The sequence below is a fragment of the Rhinatrema bivittatum genome, chromosome 5 (assembly GCF_901001135.1).
Source record: "Rhinatrema bivittatum chromosome 5, aRhiBiv1.1, whole genome shotgun sequence".
In the NCBI taxonomy this organism is placed as follows: domain Eukaryota; kingdom Metazoa; phylum Chordata; class Amphibia; order Gymnophiona; family Rhinatrematidae; genus Rhinatrema; species Rhinatrema bivittatum.
This window is the reverse complement of record NC_042619.1, coordinates 169796956-169822978: the sequence shown is the minus strand read 5'-3', so window position 1 is coordinate 169822978 and position 26023 is coordinate 169796956. Positions and strand designations below refer to the sequence as shown.

General features: G+C 42.1%; 1 protein-coding gene across 1 annotated transcript in view; it reads right to left on the bottom strand.

Annotated features, from left to right (window-relative positions):
• KLHL1 (kelch like family member 1) overlaps positions 1 to 26023 on the bottom strand; it is a 487130-nt gene that overhangs the window by 21664 nt on the left and 439443 nt on the right. Inside the window, exons 10-11 of the mRNA XM_029603188.1 lie at positions 23439 to 23651; positions 6889 to 7060 (exon numbers count right to left, since the gene is read on the bottom strand). Of these exons, the coding sequence (XP_029459048.1) occupies positions 6889 to 7060; positions 23439 to 23651 (385 nt within the window). The remainder of the gene's footprint in view (positions 1 to 6888; positions 7061 to 23438; positions 23652 to 26023) is intronic.

Here is a 26023-nt window from a genome sequence, read left to right as displayed (position 1 = left end):
GGCAGCCCCCGTTTTCATGTAGAGTCTAGTGCTAGTTCAATTTGAAAGGGTAAACATTTCCTATTGACCCATTTCACTCCACTCATGATTTTATAAATCTCAATCATATCCTCTCACAGTCATCTCTTCTCCAAGCTAAAGAGCCCTAATCAATTTAGCCTTCCCCATAAGGAGCTTTTCCATCCCCTTTATCATTTTTTGTTGCCCCTCTCTGTACCTTTCTTTTGTCTGTTATGTCTTTTTTGAGATGGGGTGACCAAAACTGCACATAATACTTAAGGTGTCATACCATGGATTTATACAAAGGTATTGTGGTATTTCTCAATTTGTTCTCTATTCATTTCTAAATTTCTATTGCCTTTTTGATCACTGCCGCACATAGAGTGGAAGATTTCAAGGTATTGTCCACATGGGCTCTGATTACCTTTTCCTGGGTTTCTAACACAAAGCCCAACATTGTGTATGTGTAGTTGGGATTATTTTTCCCTATGGGGCGGATTTTAAAAGCCCTGCTTGCGTAAATCCGCCCGGATTTACGAAAGCAGGGCCTTGCGCGCCGGCGCGCCTATTTTCCATAGGCCTGCCGGCACGCGCAGAGCCCCGGGACTCGCGTAAGTCCCGGGGTTTTTTGTCAGGGGCGTGTCGGGGCGGGGCCGATCGATGCGGCATTTTGGGGGCGGGACGCGGCGTTTTGGGGCGGGCCCGGGGGCGTGGTTTTGGCCTGGGGCGGTCCGGGGGCATGGCCGTGCCCTCCGGAACCGCCCCCGGGTTGTGTCTCGGCGCGCCAGCGGGCCGCTGGCGCGCGGGGATTTACTTCTCCCTTCGGGAGGCGTAAATCCCCGGACAAAGGTAGGGGGGGTTTAGATAGGGCTGGGGGGGTGGGTTAGGTAGAGGAAGGGAGCGGATGGTGAGGGGGGGGCGAAAGAGAGTTCCCTCCGAGGCCGCTCCGATTTCGGAGCGGCCTCGGAGAGAACGGAGGCAGGCTTCGCGGCTCGGCGCGCGCCGGCTGCCCAAAATCGGCAGCCTTGCTCGCGCCGATCCTGGATTTTAGCAGATACGCGCGGCTACGCGCGTATCTACTAAAATCCAGCATACTTTTGTTTGCGACTGGTGTGCCAACAAAAGTACGCGAACGCGCATTGTTTTAAAATCTACCCCTATGTGCATTACTTTGCACTTGTCCACATCAAATTGTATCTGCCATTTAGATGCCCAGTTTCCTAGTCTCACAAAGTCTGTCCTCAGTTCCTCACAATTTGCTGCTGTACTGAGTCAAAATATTCTATAATCATAGAAGACAATACTTTGAAATAATTTCAAAACTGGTATTCAAAACATATTTAATAAAAAAAAAGTATAGCAGTATTTCTTGTCTTTGAAAATTTTCTCTCACTTTAGAATCTTTCTTGCATGAAATATTTTGAAAACAGAAAAGTAGATAAACTATCTGCATTCTAAGCAAATCCCCTAGGTATTTTTGCTTTGATTATGGCCCTGTGAAAAATATCTGCATAAATTAAAATATTTGCTTGGGATTCACTCTGTGAAGATGGCTCAGATTAGAACTAACGTGTGACAGAACCTTTTCTTTACTAAGTCCCACATTGTAGAACCTTTTACCAGATGGTATTAGGAGCACTGGCAATACTAATATGTTCAAAAAGGCCTTAAAGACTTATTTATTTAAAAAAGCATAAAAGCAATGAGCCACAATCAACTTTTCATGTAAAATTTTAGAGCATGGCAATTTATTATTGTTTGTATTATTCATGTACTTTTATTTAAAGCAATGTTTTATTATGAGTGTTATTTTGTAAGCCACCTTGTAATGGCTCCCCCAGTGAAAATGCAGAATATAAGTTTTTAATAAATTTTATTCAAATAGGACATTGCCGCCCATCCCATCACCTCCCAATTTCCTAAGGAGTCTTTCATGAGGGGGTACTTTTTAAAGAAAAACAATATGGATAGATTTAATTATTCAAAAGTACCTGCATAAGTGCCTCCCTGACCTAATCTTGTACCAGGAATGCCTCCAAAGATACGTGGATAAAATAACCTGTATTGCTGACATACATGGGTACTTTTACCTATATAGAAGTTGGGAAATAAACATAAAACCCTTTTATGCTGGTAAAACACCATTTTACTCATGAAAAAGTACTTTCATTATTAATCTCAGTATGAAAACTGAAAAAAATTGCTTAGGGTAATTCAAATTAGTCTAGTCTAGTATATTCTATTATCAAATTTTCTTATAATGACCATCTTTTCTAATGCTAACCAATGTTATTATAGATACATTATGCTATTGTGGTTACATCATAATATGTAGGATATTTTGTATTTTTATGTTCTGCCCATGGCCAACTTGCACTGGTATGCATTAATCATATTGTAGACATGCAGCATGTCCACTAAGTGATCAATAATTTGATGCATATGGTTACAATCTTTATTTTTGCTGTGTCATCTTCAATTCCCCTCTCCCCTGAGTTGTCCTTCCCAAGTAATGCTTTAAACTTTCACTGGTCATAAGATTGAAGAGATGCCCCCACTGAGGTGCATCCTTGGCACTGCTTGTAGACTGGAAAGGGTCACCACAGTAACAGCAGTCATCTTTCCTCCCTCTGATACTTGTGTACACCACCTCTGCAGCGCACTCAGATTTAACTGAGCCAAGTAGATGGGGAATTCAGATTTGGATTCCCTGTCCCAAAGTGCATAGTGCTGTGGCCTAATCCATGGGGCTGGACCCTTAAAGGCATTTTAGAATAATAACTAGATCTTTTAGAGGGCAGAGATTAGGGATGGATGAACAAATTTGATTGTATTTAAACTCCCACCACAATTTTGAAGGTTCAAATAATCGGAGTTGGAAAAGGACATCATGAATTGAATTCCCATATTAATCCATTTTTTATCTTTTTGACTTCAAATACTTGATTCACAATTTTATTTGAAGTATTTAAAGAACAATTTGCAAGGTTAAAAACTTGTAGGGGATGTGGACTTTGTTTAAAAAAAACATCCTTGAGGTCCAGACAAAATATATTCCATGATTAATAAAGGTAGAAGGAAAGCCAAATGACTGCCAGTGTGGTTTAATAGTGAGGTGAAAGAGGGAATCAAGGCCAAAATGGCATCTTTCAAAAAATGGAAAGCAGACGCAAATGAGGAAAATAGGGAGGAGCATAAGCACTGACAAGTCACATGTAAAAAAATATTAAGCAGGCTAAGAGAATTTGAAAAGGAGCTTGCCATGGAGGTAAAATCTAGTACAATACATTCAAAGCAAAAAGCCTGTTTGTTTGTTTATTTATTTATTTAAAACATTTATAGCCCGCCCTTCCTACATTCATGCAGGTTACAATATCACATTCATAATTTTTTTTTTTAAACATGGCGTCTCCCTGTGGCTGCTAGATGACTGAGGGGTACAAAGGGTGCCCAGAAAGACAAGGAAATAGCAGATAATACCCATACTGGAAACAGTTTTTGATGGTGATGACTCTGAGTGACTAAACAAAATCACTGTGAAACCGGAAGATGTAATAAATCAGATTGACAGACTAAAGAACAGCCAATCACTGGGATTAAACATGAATTGCAGACCTGTTTCTGGTGATTTGCAAGCTATCATTTAAAACAGCCATGGTACCAGAAAACAGGAGGCTGCTTAATGTAACACAAATTTTTAAAAAGGGCTCCAGGGGGATCAGGGAAACTAAAGACATGTGAGCCTGATGTTAGTGCTGAGCAAAATGATAGAAGATAGTCTTAAAAACTAAATTACTGAGCCTATAGAGAGATATAGTTTAATATGGGAGAGTCAACATGATTTTTGTAACAGTATGTCTTGCCTTACCAATTTATTAGATTTTTTGGGATAAAGGTGAGCTGGTTGTATGTAGCACGTTTGGATATTCAAAGGCTTTTAACAAAAGTCCCCTCATGAAAGACTCCTTAGGAAATTGGGAGGTGATGGGATGGGCGGCAATGTCCTATTTGAATTAAAATTTATTAAAAACTTATATTCTGCATTTTCACTGGGGGAGCCATTACAAGGTGGCTTACAAAATAACACTCATAATAAAGCATTGCTTTAAATAAAAGTACATGAATAATACAAACAATAATAAATTGCCATGCTCTAAAATTTTACATGAAAAGTTGATTGTGGCTCATTGCTTTTATGCTTTTTTAAATAAATAAGTCTTTGAGGCCTTTTTGAACATATTAGTATTGCCAGTGCTCCTAATACCATCTGGTAAAAGGTTCTACAATGTGGGACTTAGTAAAGAAAATGCATTGTCTCACATTAGTTCTAATCTAAGCCATCTTCACAGAGTGAATCCCAAGCAAATATTTACTCTCAGACCTTAAAGAATATGCAGATTGGAAACTGGATAAAAGACAAGAAACAGAGGTTAGGACCAAATGATCAGTTTTTCAAAAGGGGAAGGGTCATTAGTGAAGTGCCCCCTGGGTCTGTACTGGGATCTGTGCTATTCAGCACATTCATAAATAATCTGGAAAAAAGGAGCAGCATGTGAGGTAAACAACAGGGCAGATACAATTTAATGTGGAAAAGTCCAAAGCAAAGCATGTGGTGAAAAACAATCCCAAGTTCAGGTATGCAATGCTTGGTTCTGTGTAGGCGTCACCACCCAGGAAAAGGTCTTCAGAGTCACTGTGAACAATACCATGAAATTTTCAATTTAGTGTGCAGTGGTTGACAAAAAGGCAAATAGAATGTTAGTACTTATTTGGAAAGGAATAGAGAATCAAATGGGGAATATTCTAATGCCTTTGTATAGATTCATGTTATGACCACACCTTAAGTATTGTGTGCTGTTCTGGTCACCCCCTTCTCAAAAAAGACATGCCAAACATAGAAAAGGTTCAGAGAAGGGTGATAAAAATGATAAAGGGTTATGGAAAAGCTCCCTTATGGATAAAGGCTAAACAGATTAGGAGAAAAGATGACTGAGAAGGGATATGATTGAGATGTATAAAATCATGAGTGGGGTGGAATGGGTAACACTCCATGAAACTGGTAATCAGAATATTTAAAACAAATGATAGGACACATTTATTCATTCAGTGCACAATCAAGCTATGGAATCTGTTGCCAGAGGATGTGGTCAAGGCAACTAATATCGTAGAGTTCAAAAGAGGATTGAACAAGTTTCTGAAGAACAGTAGACTTGGGAAGGTTGGCACTTATTCCTGGGAGGGACTATGAGTTACAAGAAATCAACTATTTGGAAACTGATGGGTACTTGTGACTTGGAGACAGGATGCAGGAGTTGATGGCCCTTAGTTTTACCTAGCATGGCACTTCTTACTTTCTTAGGCTTGGATTCATCATTCATCGCAGAATGATGAATCCTGCGAAAATGGGGGGTGGGCCTGCGAAAGCCCGCAGCCTTCGCACCACGGCAGTATGATTTCAGCGGCTGCTGGCTTTTGCACCGATTAGTGCCACCGTGAAAGGTGGTGCTATTCAGCGCACTACTGCCGACGATAATGTTAGTAACAATATCGCCAGCAGCAAAGACACCGCCGATTCCACCCCCTCCCTCCCCCGGCTTATCGCACGCAAAAAGGGCCTTTTCGCGTGCGATAAGCCTTTGATAAATGACCCCCTTAAGTTGTTAATTCCCACTATTTGCAAATTCTTGCATATATCAAAAATGATTTCAGTAAATTAACATTTAGATAAACAATCTCATACTCACTTTTGAGCTCAGCACAAACTGCTCTGGTTATCCAAGTAATCTGAGTTAAATATTTACATATCTAAACTTAAATTTGAACTATCCTTGAGGTGGTTTGCCTATCCCTTGTATTACTGATGCATATACACAGACATGGGGGAAATACATTTATTTCCATCATGAGCAATTATCAGACCATTGTATTAATTATTTTGAATGTCTCATTTCAGAAGGAGATAATACAACTTTTGAAACCCTTTATTAGGTACCTTGGCATTATTTTTTTTTAATAAATCGTAACGGCCCGATTTTAAAAGGGCCATGTGCGTAAATTATGGGGGTTATGCACAAAGTGCTGGGTCCAAAGAAAGGGGCGGGCTGGGGTGTGTGGTCTGGGTAGAGAAGGGTGGGTGGGGGGAGGGCTGGGACAGCGCTATTCAGTACTGTCCTGGGGAAGCGCAAGCCAGCAGCCAGCTAGTGCTCAAAGATTACTTCTGCTTCAAGGAGCAGTAAGTACCAAAATAAACATTTTTTAGGAACAGTTAGGTTAGTTTTAGGGGGTGGGGAGGACAGGAGAGGGGAAGAGGGAGGAAGGTTAGGTAATGTGGTAGGGAAGTTTCCTCCCAGGCATCTCCTTAATTGGAGCGGACTGGGAGGGAACTGGGGGTGGCCTGATTGCGTTGCCGCATGTATTTTGCATTCCCCCCCCCCCACCATGGGCACCACCCACACATGCGCACACCCTGAGAACCGCGTGCACAAGGATGTGCGCATGCTGCTTTTAAAATTGACCCCCCTGGGGGAGGCCCAATTGTGTCACTGTGCGTATTTTGTGAAAATTCCCTTCTGCGTGCGTCGCTCGCACATGTGTGCGTGGATTTTGAAATCCGACGCACATGTGCGCGTGGCCATCAGATTTTATAACATGCGTGCGCTGGCGAGCACATGTTCTAAAATCAGCACGTCCATGTGCACACGCCGGGAACTGTGTGCACATTGACACATGCGTGCTGCTTTAAAATTGACCCCTTAGTGAGTATACAAAGAAGGAAGAAGGTAGTTTTTAAGACGACAATTTTTCTGTCTTTAAAAGAACACATAACAAGTCAAAACAACCCCTTAACATTTTCTGATACATTTCTTGGAAGCCAGTGTTTAAACCTACCTGTATCCATTCATTAGTCTGCGGATCATAGGATTCCATAGTATTCAGATATGTTTGCCCATCATAGCCTCCAACTGCATATAATCTATCACCAAGAAGACAGACTCCAACAGCATCTCTTGGCATACTTAAAGGTGCTACCATTGTCCAAGTATCTGTTTTTGGATCATATCTGAAATATGTAAAAACAATTCAAACAGAATGCTGCTAAATATAGAAAACTGATTGTATTTAAACTTCCTAGCCTCCATTGCACTGTATTTATTCCATTCTCTCATTTCTACGTCTCATGGTGGTCCAATAAAAAGGTCTAACAACTTGCAAAAAAACCCCAGGTTTCTCTACAATCAATAGGGCTCCTCTTACAGATCACTTCAACATACTGAAAATAAGAAATATAGAATCTTAACATTTGAGGAATGAAGTTTTCAGTAGAAAAAAATGGTGTGCATGTTTGTTTATTTATGATAAAAAAAGCAATTTTCATAGACTTCAATAGAGCTTTGCCAACCAAATCTAGGTTTAAAAGCTAGTATAATATTTCAATCTATCTTTATGTTTGTAAACCAAAAACAAATTTAATATTTGTAGGTATAACTATAGGTTATGTAAATTTTATATTACATTTATCAGAATTATCCTGTAATATGAGGCGTATGTATTTGAAAAGACAGTGGTGTGGAGGGTAAAACTCTTGTTTCTTTCTGATTCCTTTGCAATCCATTATTTCACATAGTCTGGGAAATAATGCACTTCATAGCTCTCCATTTTATAAACAAACTATAAAGTCAGATGTTTTATGGAGGATGTCTCTGAACATAATATCATGCAAAGTCATCTCAAACTACCATGAATGAAGGATGCACTTTACCATTTTATGCATTTGCACAGCAAAATTGGCTGCAATAGCCCCTACGGATATATATTTTGTGTGAGTATATATACTGTATATCTATGAGTAAGGCCTATAGAAATAATTTAGGAATACAATTACAGGCACTTGCTACCCAAAATGAATAAAAAGGTATGCAATTATTATAAAAATATTTATTTTATCTTTGCTGGCTATTCTAGATCAATTTGCAGAGCTATCTTGGATCCTTCCAGTGGTGAAATGAATTTGTACTTTATAAAAAATGACAATATTGTACCAGCAAAGCAGTGATAGTGATCGCAAAACTACTATTGATATTGCTATCCAAGCTCATCACATCATGGCATTGCTACTGATAAGGCATTGGCATTATCCTTATTTCTAGCCTACTTCTGCTGTCTTTATAGTGACTAGCTACCATTTCTTCTTTTTTTCTTCACTCACTTTTGTTCTGTGATTTCTTTTTGAGCATTATTTAACAAAACTTTTGCCATAGACATTGAAAGGAGAAATTCTTAATAGTTAAATCAGTGGAAGTAAGCCGAAGGGAAATCCCAGTACTAGGGAAATAAAAGTAGCAATTTCTTCAAGCTAACCATTTTTTATGAGGCAGATTCACTGATGTGTAGAATTGCAGGCACATACATTACAGCACTTTAGTGTGCTACTGAGCATGCTATATACAATTTAGTGTGACTGAAAATCTGAGCTAAATTAAATGATTGAGGCCATGATTGTAAAATATGTAATAGTGGGATAATGAATTCTATAGTTCATTATTCCCTTAGTCACTAACTCATGGACCATGGTGAGAAATTTTACAGTATGTGCTTACTGTATAACATTTTCACCAGGGGTGAATTGGCCTATTGGGGATGGGCTTCCCCCAGTGGGACGGTTGCTCCCATCATTGTTTTTTTTTTAGCTTCCAGTTCCTGGCCAAAGAAAAGAAAAGAAAAGGGGCTACTGCAGCCCAAAGAGGAAGCTGTGGAGCTGTGGCAGAGAGGCCTGCAAGGCCTCTGTCACAGCCAGAAGAAAGCCATGTCGGTCCGAGGCAGGAAGACCCACGAGGCCACTGCCGCAGTCTGAAGACAGACATGTGGGGCTGCAGCAGAGAGACCAGCGAGGCTGCTGCCACTGTCTATAGACAGACATGTGGGGTCATCACAGAGAGGCCTGCAAGGCCATGGCAGAGTCCATCCTGCCACAGCCAGAAGCCATTCCTGAGTGGCCATGGCAGAGCTCATCCTTCCCCATACCAGGAAAGAAGTCTGCAAGGCCACACAACCCTCCCCCAACCTTGCAGGAGCAGCACAGTAGTAGTGGTCTACTTCCACCTCCCTTCCAGTAGTGAGGAGCAGTGCTGCCATCCAACAGAGGCCAAAGACAAGGCCCAAAAGAAAGGGGAAGGCCTGAAAGCTGTAGGTGTGTATGCTTGTGTGTGTGTTTGTGTAAGAGAGAGAGGGAGAGCACCTGCATGTATGTATGAGACAGCATGCATGTGTGTGTGCGTGAGAGCCTGCATGTGTATGAGAAAGCAAGAGAATCAGTATGTGTGTATGAGAGTGTGAGTGAGCCTGCAAGTGTGTATCAGAGCCTGCGTGTGTATAAGAGAGCAGGAGAGCCTGCATGTATGTGAGAGACTGCATATATGTGAGAGACTGTGAATATATGAGAGCAAGCCTGTGTATGAATGAAAGAGTGAGAAAGCCTGTGTATGAATGAGAGAGTGAGAGTCTGTGTTTATGTGAGAGATTGCGTGGGAGTGTGAGAGCAAGAGAGTCTTTGTATGTGACAGCATATATGTGAGTGAAAGATAGAGACTGTGTGTGTGAGGGGGGGGGGGGAAGAGAGGATAAAGACTGTGAGGCCCCCCTCTCCCAATCTACAACAATCTGTGGGTGACTGAAAATCAAAAGATCCTAGGTATGGAAAGCTGGAGATTTTTAATCCTATTATTTTAAAATTTGGGGTATTATTTCATGTGCCTGCTGTTTGAAATATTTGGTGTTTTGGAAATATTAGAAAAAATAACAAGTCATTTTAATTACTGGATGTTTTTGGCTGTTGCATGCTTGACATTTATTCTTTTTATTAGTATGGTTTTAATATTATGAATGATGTTTTATATTTATTGACTTTATTGATTAATGTTTTATGAGGAATGATGATGTTTCTGCTTTTCCATTGTTGCACTGCATAATACTGTGATTTCAAGAGCATGTGTGTGAGTCAGTGAACATGTGTGTGAGTGAGAGAGAACGAGTGAGCCAATAAGCATATGTGTGAGCAAGAAGACTGTTTAAACCAGTAAGCATGTGTGTGAGCCAGAGTTTGTGAGCCAGTCAGGATGTGGTTGAGAGAATACAAGGGAGTTTGTGTAAGAATGAACATGTATGATAGAAAGTATGTATATATGAGAGAGAGGAGAAAATTTGTGCACACCTCCTAGCTCTGACTAATCCATGACAATCTCAGCGTGTCTGGAGTCTAAAGTTCCCAGGTATGGAGAGCAGGGAATTCTTTTAGCTTTAGTTTTAATTATTGAGTGTTATTTGATGTGTTTACTTTTTTGAAATATTTTATTGATGTCTGGAAATTTTAAAAAACAATGTTATATTTTTTTAATCATTGGATGCTCTATTCATCAGCTGCTTAGAAATATGTATTTATTTTTAGGAGTAAGGTTCTACTATTATGATTTATGGTTTATATATCTTGATTTTATTGTTTGATGTTTAATGAGGAATGGTGATGTTTCTATTTTTCCATTGTTGCACTGCATACAGAGTCTGTCTTGTTACAGTTTCCAATTCAGTTTTTATCTGCATGTTTCTAGTTATACTTAATTGTTTCTGTAACTGTGTTCTGCATGTGTGACTGAGATGAGGTATTCTGCTAGCATGTAGTTTCTGTGTAGGGATCTTAAGCTTGGCTTTTTTGTTTTTATAATATCAGGTGTATTGGTGTTTTAGGGCCTGGTGTAATATTTGCAGTGTTGCCTTTTTATAAATAGGGTTATTACTATTTGAGTGCTGGCAGTTAGTGCTGTTTTCTTATAGGAGGTTTACTATATGTAATTCAGATTAAAGCTTTCTGATTGCCGACATGTTTTACATAGTCCCAATAACATGTCAGCAGGTGTCTTTTTTTTTTTTGCAGAGTTTTCTGGTTGGTACCATAGCAGTGCATATAAATAATACACATATTAAAAGTGATAATTTTCTTTTTCATGTAAGATCTGCTACTATTAAGGCATATTTTTAAATTATTTGTGGGATGGGTGGGACTAGGAGTCTATGCAAGGCTGTAAGGTATGCCTATGAGAAAGCAGGATTCCATTTGGAGCTGTGCTACTTTGGGTTAGTGGCTCTCCTCAGTCTCAGCCAGAGCTAAATTTTGATTTTTATAAGCCCAGGGAACAGTATGAGTTACTTCTGCCCCCCCCCCCCCCCCCAAGTCGGTAGGCAGAGCACAGACTGGAGAACCATAAAAGTAGCAGACTGTATAGCCTGCGGTCAGTGGGAATGCAATAGAGTGGTAGGAGGGTTGTGGAGACATGGAGGCAAGCTAAAGGCATAGGAAGGAAGGGGGTAAGCCAGGAGGAAGTGCCTTTGCAGTGTTTGGGAGGCATCTGTCTGAGGTGACTGTACTGAGCTCTGAGAGAAACAGCTGGCTGTGGAGCCAGCAAGTCTCCTAGAGAATGGAGGGTGAGGGCTGCTGCAGAATGGGGAAGGGTTAGCAGCAAGCAAGAACTTTACACTATGATGCAACAGTGCTGAACTGGGAGCATTCACTTTGTGAACATATAAGCAGTAGTACAACAGTAGCATGTTTGTGTGTCTGTGACAGAGAGAGTGAGAGACACACACACCCATACACACTTTGTCTGTGAGAGAGGGAGAGTGTGTGTGGTATCTTTCTCTCTGACACAGACACACAAACACACTCTCTCAGTGTATGGGTGTGTCTTTGTGTCTGAGAGAGAGTATGTGCCTTTGTGTGTGTTAGTGTGTATGAGTGTGTGTGTGTCTGACATTGGCTGGCAGCGTCATTACTTGCAACTGGTTCAAGAGTCAGATCAGGAATCCGGGATATATCTCTACAAGAGATAGAAGCAGATGTGTAGGGGATCCAACTAATTTGCATGAATGGAATGAGAGCTGCAGCTCTGGCTCACCCCTGGTCTAGAATGTGCTCAACTTCCTAGTTATTTAGGATAGGTGAAGTTTATTTTGGAGATATTTTGGCTCAGTTCTGCAAGGTTCCAGGGTTGATTTGACATGCTTTTGGGAGCTGTTAAGACATGTGCTGCAGGGAAAGTGCATAAGGGCATCAGATACTCCATGGGCCAGTTTTGAAAAATCCCCCCCAGGCCAATATTTTCCTGCAGTCCACTCCTGATTTTCACTATATGGAAGGAAAATGTTAAAGGGTTACAGTGCTAGTCAGGAGTGTTAGCTCCTTATCTGGCAAGCTAGCTCCTACCTTCCACTGCACCCCATCTCCCCACCCTTGCTGGCAGGAGATCAGTCACTTTGCTCTGGCAGACTTGGGGACACTATACACAAAGGGGTAGATTTTCAAATAGCGCGATTTGGCGTACTTTTGTTGGCGCATCAGGCGCCAACAAAAGTACGCTGGATTTTAGTAGATACGCGCGTAGCTGCGCATATCCGCTAAAATTCGGGATCGGCGCGCGCAAGGCTATCGATTCCGTATAGCTGGCGTGCGCCGAGCCGCGCAGCCTACCTCCGTTCCCTCCGAGGCCGCTCCGAAATCGGAGCGGCCTCGGAGGGAACTTTCTTTTGCCCTCCCCTCACCTTCCCCTCCCTTCCCCTACCTAACCCACCCGCCCGGCCCTGTCTAAACCCCACCCTTACTTTTGTCGGGGGATTTACGCCTCCCGGAGGGAGGCGTAAATCCCCGCGCGCCGGGACGCGACCTAGGGGCGGGTCTGGAGGGCACGGCTACGCCACCGGACCACCCCGGGCCGTAACCACGCCCCCGGGCCCGCCCACGAAACGCTCCCGACACGCCCCGAAAACGCCGCGCGGATCGGGCCCGCCCCCGACACGCCCCGGCCCGCCCCCCTCTGAAAACCCAGGGACTTACGCGAGTCCCGGGGCTCTGCGCGCGCCGGTGCGCCTATGTAAAATAGGCGCACCGGCGCGCAGGGCCCTGCTCGCCTAAATCCGCCCGGATTTAGGCGAGCAGGGCTCTTAAAATCCGCCCCAAAGTATTTTCCCACAGACACAAAAAGGTGAACTTTAAGACCTGTGCATGGGAGCACATGAACATGCAATTGCCAGCTTGTACACATAGGGCCGGATTTTAAGACGTGCGCACACAAATGTATGCTCGATTTTATAACATGCGCGCGCAGCCACCCCCACCTTCCCTTCCCCTACCTAACCCACCCCCCAGCCCTACCTTAACGCCCCCTTACCTTTGTTTTACAAGTTGCACTTGCCTCTGGGCAGGCGAAGGTTGCGTGCGCCGGCCGTGTGCTGGTGCGCGATCCCCCGGCGTAGCGGTCCTACGTAGGCCTCTGGCCACGCCCCTGCCCCAGACCGCCCCCACCCATCCCCTTTTTTCAAGCCCTGGGACATACACTTGTCCCGGGGCTTTGTGCTTGTTGCCGGGCCTATGCAATATAGGCTCGGCGCGAATAGGACTTTTAAAATCTGCCCCAAAGAAGTGGTTATTTTATAACATATGCACAGATTAGCCCCGACCTTAAAACGCCACTGACTAGCCTAGTATTTTTTGTTTCATGACTTACACGTCGTCCATAGCAGAATTAAAGTTACGCAGATAGGGATCTTGGCACACGCTGCTGTGCGTAAATATGCACTGGTTTCATTCATATTTCCTGGAATGCCCATGCGCCATCCATTTCCCGGCCATTCCCCGGCCCGACTATGCCCATGCCCTGCTCATTTTATGAAAAAAAATTGTACTTGCATACCGGGAGATATGCACGTAACTGGGCTCCCCTTAAAATCCACGCTGCGCATACTGGGCCTCTATATGCACATATCTCCCAGCTTTAACACGCATAGAGCTTTTAAAATTCACCCAAAAATGGGGAATGTTTTAGTACGTAGGCCCTTGGTCATTACAATTGGCATGGCAACATTACGCAGGACTTCACATTACGGCCCCACATGATGGTTATTAGTGCCATTGTAAGGGGTAGACAAAATGGGCAGCTACTTGTGGTGGCAGCTGGGGGTGGGAGGGGGGAGGCAAATTGCTACTGTCGCTGAAGCAGCATCAGAAGCAAGATCCTGCTTGACTGGCCTCATGTGACCAGGTCTTCAGAAAAGAACCATTTTAGTCAGAGCTCCTCTGACAACAACCACATCATCAGAGGGGTTCCTGCTCCTCCTGACCACCCTGGTGACGGTCCTGCCAGTGAAAATGTAAAGGAGCACGTAGCATTTTATTCCCAGTGCAGCGGAGGTATGTTTAATCTCAGAGGAGGGTGGGGGATGAAGAGCATGGGAATGTTCATGTATACAGGGGGACTTGTTTCTTGACATTTCCAAATGTTATTTTTTTTTCCTTTTCAAACATATACGTATTTAGTTCTGAGGCTTGATGTAATTTAGTTATAGTATCTTTACTTACAGTAGTAAATTGGGGGAGTATTACTTAAAATATGATAAAAATATATTCCTCTGAATCAATCCTGGATGAGAAAATCTCAGTTTAATATATGGTCAAAGGGTCAGATGACAAAAATAAAAATATATCTTAAATTCCCAGGTTTGGAATTAATATATCCGAGATAATGGAACATAACCTTTGGAACAAAACATTTATAAACTAGACTAGATATATTTTGCCATATTATCATAATATCAATATACATACACGATCAAACATAGAATTCTATACAAAATTCTAACCATCATGCATAAATCTTTACACAACTCAGCCCCAATGGATATCACATTTCAACTACGCACCCACAAATCCAAGAGACCGATCAGGAAAGCTTACCAAGGCACCCTATTCGTCCCTCAAGCCAAATCCTCGCGAAGTAACAGGGCACTATCCACTGCAGGCCCTACCCTTTGGAACACCCTCCCACCAGAACTCAGACAAGACTCCTGCCAGATCTCATTCAAGAAAAAACTGAAAACATGGCTATTTAGTCAGGCATTTCCTTGAAGACCCAACTTATACTATCCACGACATCTTTAATTGATTCTATTTGTTATAAATTCACCCTATATCCTTCCCTATTTTACACCTTCTTTTGCCCCTCCTCCCTATCCCTTTCTTCGTGTAAACCCAGTCAATCTTTTCCCCTTTTTTTCGTTTTATCATCTAAGGCACATTTAATCAAATTCGCTATAAGAATTGCCACCAATGGTTTCTAAAGGTTTAAATGTTTAATTTGTTACTAGTATTCTATGTAATGCTCGCAAGCACTATTATATTGTTCCATGTTCTTTGTTCCATGTAATGCTACTTGGCAAGTTGAATTGTTTTTACTGTAAACCGGTTTGATTTGCATCCAATGCAAGAAGATCGGTATATAAAAAACAATAAATAAATAAATAATGGAACAAACCTATAGAACTGAATGCATCTGGCATGCTTTTTATGCATCTTTCAGTAAATTGAAATTACCACAGAGACATGACATGATTAGTTTTTAGGAGGGGGCCCTAGGGTTTACTGATACTGTGTCATACTTTTATATCCAAATGGGGATGAGTGATTATTTCCTTCTAAAGTTTATAGGCATTTTATTTGTAAAATTTACTGCAAAATGCCATGTCCAGGATACAGCTGCTGGCTTTAAAAATGAAATTGTAGTTCTAACCTTTTTTTTTTTATCCCCTTTATTTTAGCATGATGATGTTACATTGATTATTTTCTCTATCTGAAGATCTTTATGGTGTTCTCTTTTGCTCACGTGCTTACTGTGTTATTGCAAATATATGCACTGTGTTTATTAATGGAAAAAAATACAGGCATTTCTGACGGTAACAATGATTTCCCTCCACCCCCCCCAGCCTGTTTCAGTTTTATTCTGTCAGCAGAATTCCTTTCTAAATATTCTATATGGCCTCTGGTTAGTGCTGAAGAAAAAAGATGGATTTTTCTTTCTAGTTTATCTTCTGATTCACCTTAGCTCAGGCCATTAGAAAGAAGGTATTTTGCCACAGAGTCTATTAAACTTTATAGCCTCCAGGCAGATGAAGATGCACAACAGAGTGACAAAAGGTGATATAGGCTGCATAAATGTCTACCAGCAAGACACCAAATGCTCTCTTATAAAAACCCATTGTAGCATTCAGAAATTCCTTGAAGTGTAATCTTTTCATTTCTCCCTATAACACTTAGTTTCATATTAAAGCTTGACCAATAAAATGGTGTAGACCTTGGGAGCTTAAGCATTACCAGAGCTAAATTCATGTTTTATAGTAGCAGCTAAAAGTAATGCTTAGTTTTAATGACTACTTTTAATCAAAGGTTTTCTACCTTTTTAAGGTGCTACGTTTTACAGCTGAGATGGCAAAGTGCACATTATGACAGGGAACCACAGTGTAATCAGTGCTGACTGTTGTAACCAGAAAACAAAAGTGATAAATGCCACAATGAAAGAGAAGTCATCACATGAAACTCATGGTCAGTTTGTATAAGATTATTTAGCCAAGGCTGTGCCAAAGACAATTGCTAATAATGAGATGAAAATAATTTATAGAACAATAAGCACAAGGCAAAGATGTTGCTATTAAAATGGTTAGCGAGGCATTGCAAAACAAAATGGTCACTATCTCTGGGTCCTAATACTCTATAATGGGATGAATTTTAAAAGCCCTATGCGCGCCAAAGCTGGAAGATACACGCGTGACTCGGACGCGCACAGGCCGTGCGGATTTTAAGAGGTCCACAGCCACGTGCGCTATCTCCCGGTACACAGATAAAAAAAGGTTTGGCAAAAAAGGGGCAGGGTGTGGTCATGGTCTGGGTGGAGCATGGGTGGGACATGGGTGGGCCGGGTCTGTAGCATGAATCCAGCGCATAAGTATTTACGCGCACAAGGGCGGGCTGGAGTCCCCTACTGCGTAACTTTACCTCAGTTTTGGATGGCGTGTAAATCATGTAACAAAAAAGTTAGGGGGTTTTAAAGGGTCGTGGGTAATAGGGTGAAAGGAAGGCAAGTTAGCTAGGGAGTTTAGGAAGTCCTCTCCTTTTCTGGGGGCGAACTGGGAGTGAACTGGGAAAAAGGGCAATTGCGTCGTCGTGCATACCTAATAAAATTCCCCCCACTTACGTGCTCGAGACAGCATTTGTGCACATATGCATGCCTCAATATAAAATGATGCATGAATATACATGAGAATAGCCGATTTTATAACGCGCGCATATACGTGTATATGTTATAAAATCGATGCGTCCATGTGCGTGTGCCGGCAAATGCATACACATGTGCGCACGTGCGTGGGTCTTACATTTTACTTCTAAACGTAAATCAAAAGCATGGGGTCAATTCACCCAGTTTGATGCCAGAAAGGAGGCTGAGGGGAACAGTTACTTGGGCAGACCGAGAAATAAAAATATTCAAAGCCAGAAGCAGGGAACTGGAGTGCACAATGAAGCATTTTGGGCCTTTCCCAGTCTTCACTGTGAGACCATGGGAATTGGGTTCTTGGGGCCAAGTCCCATGAATATTTTAATCATTCTTTGTGAATAGTGATTCAGTAATCATCAAATAAACAAATACTAAATAACTTCAGTGGTGAATACACAACCAGATTTGACAAATACGGCTAAACTTTCAAAAGTCTGCAGTAGTGTACCTATCTTCAAAGTTATGTATCCAAACCTAGATACATCACGGAGGGGAGTAAATTTTGATAAATCACTGGACATCCTGTCTCTGCACTGAAAATGTCCCCCATTCACACATAAAATTAAAAAAAAAAAAAAGAACATTTTCTGTGGCTGAAAAAATGGCTTTTAAATTCAGCCTTATTGATTTTAACCATTTCCTTAATAAATGAAATTCCCAAAGTCTCTTTTTTCCCCTCTGTCTTTGCCTTGATTAGATTGTAAGCTCTACTAACCAGGGATTGTCAATTGCTGCATACATTAAGTAGCAGTATCAAAATGATAAGTAGTTGTGTGATGTCCAACTGGAAAGCATAGTTTTCAGGATACTCCTAATAAATATACAGGAGAAATTTGCATACATAGGAGGCAGTAAATGCAATTATTGCATACAGGGACGGTAATTTTTAAACCGGTGCGTAGGCACACATGTGCATATGTTTGTCGGCCCATGCACAAGGATGTGGCCATTTTCTAACATACGTGCATATATGCCTGCATGTTATCAAATAGCCTGACGATGCGTTTATGTGCACATAATTTTAAGTAGACTCACATCTAAGTGTGCAAATGCCGCTTCTACTGAGTCAGTGGGAGGATTTTAAAAGACAGGTGCACCGACGCCAGTACCAGTTTTCCTAATTCGTTCCCTGTTCACCCAGGTAAGGGATAGGACTTTCAAGCACCACTAGTTTAATAGCCTTCCTTCCCCCCTGTTAGCCCCTACCTTTAAAACCTCGCTGATCTTCCTATATTTATTTTTTATTACTTACACACCACCCATAGCTGAAGTATACTTACGCAGCAGTGGATCCCAGCGCATACCAGTGTGCATAAGTATTTATATGCAAATTTCAAGTTCAAATCCAAGGACGCCCATACCTCGCCCAGACCATGTCCATGTCCCACCCTTTTCTGAGCTTTTCATTTGTGTGCGCAACGGCATGTATGAACGTAGCCAGCTGGCTTTTAAAATCTGCTCAGTGCCCTAGTCTGACTTACGAGCTTATTTCTTGGTTTTGGTGCATGCCGGGCTTCTAAAATTCATTTTGGGGTAGATTTTAAAAGGCTGCGTGCGAGCATACATGTGCGCGTGCTACCCAGCGCGCACACATGTACGCCCAATTTTATAACTTGCACACGCAAGTTATAATATCAGTGGTCGGCCCGCACAAGGGGGTGCACAATTATGCACCATGCGCATGCCGAGCCCGCGCCAAGCCGTGCTGCCTTCCCCCGTTACCTTCCCCCTCATCCCACCTTTCCTTTCCCTACCTCCCCTGCCCTTCCCCCCTACCTTTCTCTTTTTTTTGATTGTATTTCAAAGCTGGGGCTGAAGTAAGTTGCATGGGTCGGTCGACTGCCGGCGCGCGATCCCAAGCACAGCGGCAAATGATCGCTGTGCCTGGAGCCTCTGGCCCCACCCCTGCCCCGCCCCCACCCCCGGACCACCCCTTTTTGCAAGCCCTGGGACTTACACTCAACCCGGGGCTTTACGCACGTCCCTGGGCCATTTTAAAATAGGCCCAGCGCGCGTAACCTTTTTAAAATCTGGCCCTTTATATTCATTAGGGATGTCCTAAAAACCAGAATGATTTGTGGCCCTCGAGGATTGCAGTTGGGCGCTCCTAGCTTACATGACCTTACCCATCCTCTTTTTAATTAGCATATTTCAAGCTTCTCTGAAGATGCATTTCCAAACAAAGGGTGGGAAATTTCTAAAGCTATGTACATGGATAAAACATTGCCTTACTGGCAAAAAATGTTGTTTTTTTTAAAACTGCCTACTCTATATGGAAGTATAAGTAAGTTTATAATGCCCCATGTACATACTTTTATCCGCAATAGGGGGAGGTGTTTTTGAGAGCAGGGTTGGGGTAGGGTTTGGAATTATGCACATACTTTTGAAAATTCAAACATATGCATGTATTTTTAGTCAGAAAAATTACCTGCACAAAATAGCAGGTGTAAATGTGGGCGGGTAATTCTTCCTTAGAAAAATATTAACATGGGAGCACATGCACACTTTCACTTTGACAATTTCTGCAAAGTCTGTGGTGAAAACATTATGGTGTATTTTATATACTTTTCACACACACACCAGTCTGATAATTCCCTCCTTAAGTGCTTAACATTTTTTAAGAATCCTCACAAGAAGCATTGCAGTACTATTTAACAAGGCAAAATGTGCAATAATAGCCATTATTTACTTCAGCTTTCATTATTTACAATGGGGCTTAGTTACTAATAACACAAGTCAATGTTCATCACACCCGGATAAATAGATCCCATTATACGGCAATCAACAGAAACAGATTTACTGAAATCAGAAATTTGTAGCTTAAAAAATGATTATATTCAAACACCACCAATCCATGTTAGCATATAAAATATCACAATCCATAATTATATAAAATAATTTTAAAACGTGGTGGAAAATGTTTAAAAAAAATACGGCATCTGCAGGAAGAAGAAAGATCTCCTGAAGTAATGAAATTTTATAGCCACCTGAGAAATTATGATTGTGTTTCTTAATTTACAAGAAGGCAGAGGTGGAAATTTCATCTCCAGTGACATAATAGCTGGAAAATTGGAGACCGTGCTAACTATACCAACATTAAAGAATAAATAGTTATTGTACATTTTGCACACAAGTAAAAACTGTGATAACAACAAAAACATCTAGTCCTAGGGCGAGTAATATTCTTTTTATATATATCCTTTATTTATAACTAAGGGCAAGTAATGTTTAAAGACATTTATGCAGGGAAAGCAGTACTTTCCCCTGCATATATGCCATCTTCTAGCATTGCCCTCACAATAAGCAGGAATAAATATACATACACACCTTGTAGAGGCATATTTTCCCCCACATATTGGAGAATCATTTTGGTGGGTGGAGTCTGGGTAGGGACTGTGATTGCATGCATTTTTTAAAAAGGATGTCTGCAAATGTCTTCGGTGAATCTACCTGCATATGTTAAAAAAGTGTAAATCTGGGTGGATAAGTTTCCCAGAATAATTTTTATAGTGGAAGGATGAGAGTCCTTTCACTTTGAAAATTAGTATAAAGTCTGCAGATAAGAAGTACCTACATGGTTGGCTGAATTTAGCAATAAAATTAATTGTGATAACTTTTTTTTTCTATGTAATTGTTTTGTTTCAAACCAAGATGTATTCTTGCAATTAAGTGAAAAATCAATAAAGTATATAAAAAAAGTACTTACAAACTAAATAGTGGCTGAAAATCATCCCTAGAAACTGTTATTCTAAGTGGTTGCATAGGTGGAAATTCCACAGGAAGAGTACTTTTTACTTTCTCCTTAAATTTCCAAAGTGAAAGTACACACTTATTCCTGCTATTTTGTGTAGGTAGTTTTCCCAAGAAAAAAATAAACACATTCTTCTGAAAATTCAAAAGGACATGCAAGCTCCTCCTTAACCCCGCCCCCAGAAATGCCTTAATGCAGCTAAAGCTATGAATGTAAAGTCATGATAGGTGAAAGTTTATCCACACACAGAGAGGACATATTTCAAAAAGCTCATTTTTGTGGGTCAAAAAGCTCATTTCCGCAGGTCAAATACTCTGGGGCTGTTACAGGGCAGAGAGAAAAGTGTTTTTTAACCAAGTTAATCCTCTCTCTGAAAATTGCTCCCTCCCCCCCCAAAAAAAACCCATACAGGCTTTTGGTCATATTGAGAGGAGGAGCTTCTGGGGGCATGTTTAGGTTAGGGAAGGAAACAATGCTCACAGATTGCATTTTCAACTTTATGGGGCTGATGCAAAAAAAAAAAAAAAATGCACTGAAAGCGGGCGCTGAGTATTCAGCGCCCACTTTCCTAACGTGCCTCCAGGCACCATTCCTGGGGGCGCTATGCAATATTTTAGTTAGGGGTTGTGCTGTCAAGGAGGCGCTAGGTTCAATTGCGCGACCCTAGCGCCTCCTTGACAGCTGGCGCTTGGGACTGGTCAGCTATCCGCTGGTTAAGAAAATGGACGCTGAATTTATCAGTGTCTGCACAGCCACGGGTTCGAAAAATGGATACTGGTTAACTGAGTGTCCATTTCCCAAACCTGACCACCGGCATTTTTTAAAACTTTTTAAAAAAAATCTTTCATTCCTCTGACTTAATATCACCACAATATTAAGTCAGAGGATGTACAGAAAAGCAGTATTTTCTGCTTTTCTGTACAACTTTGGAGATGCTCAGAAATTAACGTATGCTCCGGGCAGGTGTTAATTTCTGAGCGCAAAAATGTGTGTATTGGATGCACATTTTGTTACTGTATGTGGAGTGAATAACTAATAGCCTCATTGACACGCATTTGCATGTGTTGAGTGTTATTAGTTTCCCCGGTGCATTGGATGCACGTTGTGGAGGTGCTAATCCCTTTATAGCATAAGAGGCCATGGACGTGCCTACACAACCCACGTCAAGCTGTGAGATAAACAGTGCACTCGGCTGAGTGCACTGCATTGCATAGGCCCCTTAGTGCGTTATCCCATGCACTCTTCCTTTCTCAATAAAAAAGCAACAGTAGAAAAAGCAGGTGGAAATGTAGGCACACACTTTGGCTTTGAAAATTGGTGAAACCTCACAAAATATGTTCCAGTGTGGCTGTTTAAAAATTGTCCCATAGAAGGGCAATTTTCAAAAGATTTTACCCAGGTAACTAATCAGTTACCTGGGTAAGACTGGGGGCTGAAAATTGCTTCCCGCCATTTGTGGAGTAAAAGTATCCATGCCGTGAACCTACGGAGGAATGAGGTGGGTCCAGTAAGAAACACGTGGGGCTTTCCTTTCATAATCCTTGTTTGTGGGCTTTATGGTACTGATCTCGCAATTGCAAAGTCTGTGGGTAGTAAACTACTGGTCCTAGAATTTTTGAAGGGAAATTCCACGAGGAGTTTGACATCTGCTTGCAGGCCCTCCATAGAGTTGAAAAATGACCTTAGAGAGTAATTTTCAAAGCAAATAATTATGAAAAAAAAAAAGTCTGAAATTTGCCCACTCTCCATGTGGCTGGAAATCCATGCATGGATTTTCCTCTGCATAGAGAGTGTGCTTAGGACAGGGAGGAAAAATGTATGCGTAAATGACATTTTCAAATGTGTGCATAGTTTCCCAGCACAATTCTACTTGTACAAAGAAGGCCTGCGCATACTTGGAACCTGCTGCAAGTTTCAAAGGGAAACTCTTCATGAGTTTTCTTTTTGAAAATTGGTGGAAAGACCATGGGTTAAAAGCATCCACAGACTTTGCATCAAAGTAGGCAACTTGAACAATGCCCTCTGTACTCATCCTCAGAGCCATGAGAAGGCAGATTTTACACATCTTATTTTCATGCAACCATTTACAAACGTAGCCCATGATGTCCATATAATTTTGATTAAAAGAATGTTTTAAATTTATTTTTCTCATTTAACAAGCAGAATGCTATAGCAAATCATCAAAAACAATTTGGTGCATATGATGATGCAATGATAATGCCTGGAACAATATGAATGCATAAAATATTTATTGATATAGCACAGTAGCAAATGAACCAGCCTAAGCAATGGAATGTGTAAGTGTGAAATTACTGCTGTTTGCTATACAGCTTTTTATAGATTACATATATCATCAGTGTGCATACTCTGTTTTAATTATTACACTAACCGAATCCTCAAGTTTGCTCTGTACAACTGTACATCTGTGAGTCTCTTTCATATGTTCCTGTTTCTTCTGAATATATTAAATCTATAACAGTTTTGGCAATAATCATTATGACCTATGCTACAAATCTTAAATATTAGAGTACATAGGTATATTCTACCTTTCTACATAGTCCAAGAGCCGAGAACAGTGGTTAGATGCAGGAGCGTCATGTCCTCCTATAGCGTATAGAAATCCATCACAGGTAGCCACTCCCACACCCCCTCTTCTTTTACACATTGGTGCGCACACATTCCATTTGTTGGTATGGGGGTCATAATATTCCATTGAGCTCAAACAAGAACTTCCGTCACGGCCTCCAACTGCATATAACCTGAATATAAAGTCAACATGATGAACAGGTTATGGTTTAAACATGTCATTAGCAGTTCAGTTCTGGATCCCATTGTTCAGTTTTGATTTAGATCTACAACAATATTTTGATGGTCTCAATATGCAAATTAGTGTCTAGAAGATCTGCTCGCAAGATACAAGTAGGGTCTGGTTTCAAAAGTATTACCTGACTAATTGTCCAAACTAAAATTGTCAAGCAGCATTGTCTGAATTATCAAGAAGGCTTCTTATCCTGTAAAAATGTTGATAGCAGTAATTTATGGGTTTGACAGTTGCTTGGCTTTGATTGATTGTAAATATTACTACCCTTATCATAAGGCTTGGGGGTAACTGCAGAGAGCAGCAGTTACTAGGGATGTGCAGCAGGGATGGATTCGTCCCATGCGGTATTCGTATTCGTCGGGACCCAAATCCGTTGCATCCGTTCTCGGGGGACCCCGATCCATTCATTAGTTACATATGTATTAGTTTCCCAAAAAACCCCCTATTCCAACCCTTTAAATTTAATAAACTACAACCCCCCACCCTCCTGAACCTCCCAAGACTTGCCAAAAGTCCCTGGTGGTCAAGCGGGGGTCCTGGAGCGATCTCCTGCACTCGGGCCGTCGGCTGCCAGTATTCAAAATGGCGCCAATAGCCTTTGCCCTTACTATGTCACAGGGGCTACCGATGCCATTGGTCAGGCCCTGTCACATGGTAGGAGCACAAGATGGTACCATCTTGTGCACCGGTAGCCCCTGTGACATAGTAAAAGCAAAGGCTATCGGCGCCATTTTGAATACCGGCAGCCGACAGCCCGAGTGCAGGAGATCGCTCCAGGACCCCCGCTGGACCACCAAGGACTTTTTTCAAGTCTTGTGGGGACTCCAGTTAGTTAGTATTTTTTAGGGATGTGAATCGTTTTAGGACGATTAAAATTATCGTCCGATAATTTTAATATCGTCTTAAACCGTTATGGAACACAATACAATACAGATTCTAACGATTTATCGTTATAAATCATTAGAATCGTGAGCCGGCACACTAAAACCCCCTAAAACCCACCCCCGACCCTTTAAATTAAATCCCCCACCCTCCCGAACCCCCCCCCCCCAATAACTTAAATAACCTGCGGGTCCAGTGGCGGTCCGGAACGGCAGCGGTCCGGAACGGGCTCCTGCTCCTGAATCTTGTCGTCTTCAGCCGGCGCCATTTTCCAAAATGGCGCCGAAAAATGGCGGCGGCCATAGACGAAAAAGATTGGACGGCAGGAGGTCCTTCCGGACCCCCGCTGGACTTTTGGCAAGTCTCGTGGGGGTCAGGAGGCCCCCCACAAGCTGGCCAAAAGTTCCTGGAGGTCCAGCGGGGGTCAGGGAGCGATTTCCCGCCGCGAATCGTTTTCGTACGGAAAATGGCGCCGGCCATACGCGTATGGCCGGCGCCATTTTCCGTACGGAAAATGGCGCCGGCAGGAGATCGACTGCAGGAGGTCGTTCAGCGAGGGTTCCGGCGCCTCGCTGAACGACCTCCTGCAGTCGATCTCCTGCCGGTGCCATTTTCCGTACGAAAACGATTCGCGGCAGGAAATCGCTCCCTGACCCCCGCTGGACCTCCAGGAACTTTTGGCCAGCTTGTGGGGGGCCTCCTGACCCCCACGAGACTTGCCAAAAGTCCAGCGGGGGTCCGGAAGGACCTCCTGCCGTCCAATCTTTTTCGTCTATGGCCGCCGCCATTTTTCGGCGCCATTTTGGAAAATGGCGCCGGCTGAAGACGACAAGATTCAGGAGCAGGAGCCCGTTCCGGACCGCTGCCGTTCCGGACCGCCGCTGGACCCGCAGGTTATTTAAGTTATTTGGGGGGGGGTTCGGGAGGGTGGGGGATTTAATTTAAAGGGTCGGGGGTGGGTTTTAGGGGGTTTTAATGTGCCGGTTTTTTCGATTTTTCGATTTTTAACGATTTTTAACGATTTTTCACGATATTTTACCCCCCCAAACGGCAACAATACGATTCCCTCCCCCTCCCAGCCGAAATCGATCGTTAAGACGATCGAGGACACGATTCACATCCCTAGTATTTTTAAACAATATCCATGCCTGAGCTAAACTCATAATCTTTGCAGTTGCTCCTTTCAATTTCTTCCTAACCATTTTCCTTATTTTATCATAGTCACCTTTTTGAAAGTGAAATGCTGTTGTAGTAGATTTCTGGTTTGTGAGCTCTTCAGTTATTAAGTTTAATTTGATTATGTTGTCATTACTATTGTCACGTAGTTCCAACACTGTTAACTCTCACACCAAATCCTGTGTTCCAATAAGGACTAGGTCTAAAATAGTTTCCCCTCTTGTTGGTTCTTGTAACAGCTACTCCATGAAG